Genomic DNA, 3,450 nt, shown 5'->3' with positions numbered 1-3,450 from the left:
AAAATAAATTTTAAAGTGCCTGTAATGCTTTTCTTCAAAAGCGCATGCAATTGCTTCAGCTGCACATCTTGACGTGAACATAATTCTTTTGTCTGCCAGATCGGGCCCACTTCTTTCTGAAAACATTAAAATAGTATTTTATAGGATGTATTTTCTCACTCACGTGAAATATATGTCGTTTTCTTTCATTAGCTTTGTTTTAGCTCCTTGCAGCTTGCTGGAACAAGCCAAAAATACTGTATTTCTCCTGCGAGGTTTTGTTGTTGTTCCCCCTCCCCTATGATTTGTTGTTATTGCTGTAAGCAGTTATTCAGCTAACTCCTTAAACTTAGTATGAATTCTTAAAAAAACTTGTAGAAACAGCATTTTTTTCTGTCTGCAGTCATGTTTTTCCTAGCTCAGTTCAGGTGATTGTTAGGGTCACGCTTCAGACTATCCTCTTCCCTTGCCTGTTATGTTGAAGAATGTGTTTGTGGTTCTAATGTGCAAATGTTTAGGGTGGTGGCAGTATTTGTTTTGAGAAAGAAGCTTCAGTACAACTGGTTCAGCAAGTTTTATGTGGTTAGAGGTTTTTTATCATTCTTTTTTTTTGAAAAATCATTGAGACAAAATATTTAATTCATAAAATCAGTATTTTTCAGATTAGAACTACATGTGAAAGTAAACTCTGTGATGGAAAAATATGCCTAATTGTGCTTTTAATAATACGTCAAACAGGAAGGAATTTTTAGGTTTTTTTAAAGAAGAAATGCATTTGGTTAAAATATAAGCAAAACTAAGAAAGAGTTCCTTGTAAATGAACTGTGTAAGAGCGTTTCATGTTAAAATGGGAAATTCTCACTTCAGCTCCGTAATCCACAAGAGAATTTTTCAGCAATAGATTGAGTACCTTGGTGTGTTTGAGAATAAAAGGCAGAAAAACCACATTCACATCATCGCTGTAAAGGCATAAGGTGTGCACACAGATGGGAGGGGAGCATTTTAGTACTTTTTCATTTCAACTTTAAAGAAGAAATAAAATGTCTATAGCATGGTTGCACTGAATTGTGTCTTCCTGCTTGTCTTGAGGAAACAACTTTGAAATTCCAAATAGTGAAAAAAGCCTGATAAAGGACAATGTGTTTTAACATTTTATAGCTGTTAATTTCTGTATGTGGTTGTATATTTTTATTCTAGATTAATTTATAGAAATAATGCCACTTCTTTGCAGTTAATGTAGTTTTAATGTAGTTTTTGAACTATTTCTTCTTTCCTTTAAGTTCAAAATCTCTGAAGATGGCTGAAAATCAACAGCTACCTAGGCATCGAGTGCATGCAGCTGGGCAAACTGTTGCTCCCCAATCTGCCAGTCCTCAGTTTCAGTACAGAGGTCACGATGATCTGGATCAAGTTGGGTATACCTGGCATCAAAGAAGGAGGTTAAAAGAATTCCAAATCAGGTGATAAGGTCAAAACATAATTTTCACTGAATGGAGCAGGGGGATCAGACCTAAAGAAGACTAGTTTTAGTAGTTCAAGTGCAGGGTAAGGCAAAGGTTTTTGTTCACGGATGTGCCAGATGTTCTGAAGATGTCTTGTGGTAATTTGAGGACATGCACTGATGTGGTCAGATTTCATACATTTTTTATTTTCTATTTTAAAATTGAGGTATGGCTATTTAACAATATGCTTTGATAGCGGACTGCCAAGTATAATGATTTAGTCTTTCCCTCCTCTTGTGTTTCTTCTTTTGTTTCTTGAAGGAATATTGACCACGGTGGGATGGTAATTGTTTAGAGATTAAAAGCCTAATATTTGATTGACAAATGGAGCTGATCTAGCAACTCAGACTTGCTTGAAGAGGGAGGCCTTGTTCATGGCTCTGTGCTTTAATTAATTACGTCGTGTCTTTGGTGCATATTGAGGCCCTCAGTGTGCCAATTAACTCTTAAATCTGTTTTTCAAAAAAAAAAAAGGGGGGGGAAAGGGTGGTAGTATCACAATCACAGGAGCTTGCGGAGAAGTGGAACTGCTGTGTGGGGAGGTAGGAAGAAGGAAGATCTGCTAGTTTCAGGCAGGGGTAAAAAAAAGGGGGGGGGGAAAGGGTGGTAGTATCACAATCACAGGAGCTTGCGGAGAAGTGGAACTGCTGTGTGGGGAGGTAGGAAGAAGGAAGATCTGCTAGTTTCAGGCAGGGGTAAATATTAGATTGGCTTAAGTATTCTGAAAACTAGCCTGACTCAACTGGTTGACATCAGGGAAAACAACTGTGTTACTGCTTCTAAATCACAGAAAGGCTCCCTGGTTAATCAGCAGCCTGCTCATTATTATCACTGTGTGTAAGTGGGCTGCTTGGAAGACATTTCAGTTTCCTAAGGAAGTATGTCCCCATTCAAGTCTTGCAGTGATGCTTGGGCCTCAGTTTATGCTTGGTGAATAATCCTGTTAAGGGTACTGATTTCAGTGTGTGAATATTTTGTGTATGTGTTAATCTCTGAAAATTAGACCCTTAGGTTTATTACTGAAAGTAGCATAAAATTTCCAGTTTTTACCACTGCCTGGTAATTAACAGAGGGAGAGTACAAAGGCAACTAACCTTTCCTTATATTCCAGATACCTAGCAAGGAAATTCTTCTATCTGTGGGCAAAAAAGACTTTTGGACAAGTTCTTCCTTCCAAAGTCAGGTAGATAAAATTACAGAAATCATTAGTGGGTTTTTTTCTCGTTTTTATGATTTAGTGCTGTACCAGTGGGCTAAGAGAATACTGACAGCCAGTCAGTATATTTGGGTGTCTTGAGATACTTTAAAGGTTTCCTTTGAATAACCTTCTTGCTCCTTCTTTTTGTTTGTTTTTAATAAACACGGTTAAACTTTACTAACTAAATTCATAGGAATTGTGGTTGTCTTGAAGTTGCACTGTACTTGCCTGTAAATGATAGGGTATAATTGTAATATCTGCCTTAAATGTAACAGTTTTTCAAAATTACAACTAGAGATAGATCTTGAAATTCAGTTCGTTTTTTGGTTAGCACTGTTTTTCCTCATGTATATCTACGTATGCTTTGTATCTGTCTGAAATACCTGTGGCAGATGATTTGGTTTTGTTGTTATTGTTGTGTCAGCTACTGAAAACCAACACTTTGATACTCTTTTCTTGTTTTGCTTTAATTTGTGTGTTCATTCTTGTTTGACCACATCTGTTGGAACTGAAGCTGTTCCCGGTGGAAAGACCTGTGTTTGTTTCATCAGAGGAAGATCAGGTCCTTAGCTGACCAATTTCATTACTGTATCAAATATGTTCAGACTGTGTCTGCCTTAGTTGGTAAATGGAAGTTGTGCGGTGACCCTTGCTGTTGTTGCTGTCTCATGTACTGAACTTGCACTGCTTTGGCGGTGTGTAAATTCAGGACAATGATAATGTTTTGGATTTTTTAGGGGTTGAGTGGAAATATATTTTTTAAAGTTCAGC

General features: G+C 37.2%; 1 protein-coding gene across 1 annotated transcript in view; it reads left to right on the top strand.

Moving 5' to 3' along the window:
- Positions 1–3,450, top strand: part of SFI1 (Sfi1 homolog, spindle assembly associated (yeast)) — a 26,828-nt gene that overhangs the window by 823 nt on the left and 22,555 nt on the right. The window contains exons 2-3 of the mRNA XM_010141965.1: positions 1,260–1,439; positions 2,593–2,664. Of these exons, the coding sequence (XP_010140267.1) occupies positions 1,260–1,439; positions 2,593–2,664 (252 nt within the window). The remainder of the gene's footprint in view (positions 1–1,259; positions 1,440–2,592; positions 2,665–3,450) is intronic.

Source organism: Buceros rhinoceros, unplaced genomic scaffold (assembly GCF_000710305.1).
Source record: "Buceros rhinoceros silvestris isolate BGI_N320 unplaced genomic scaffold, ASM71030v1 scaffold14120, whole genome shotgun sequence".
NCBI classification, from domain to species: Eukaryota; Metazoa; Chordata; class Aves; order Bucerotiformes; family Bucerotidae; genus Buceros; species Buceros rhinoceros.
Note: the sequence above shows the minus strand (reverse complement) of the source record. Positions and strands in the feature narration are given on the sequence as shown.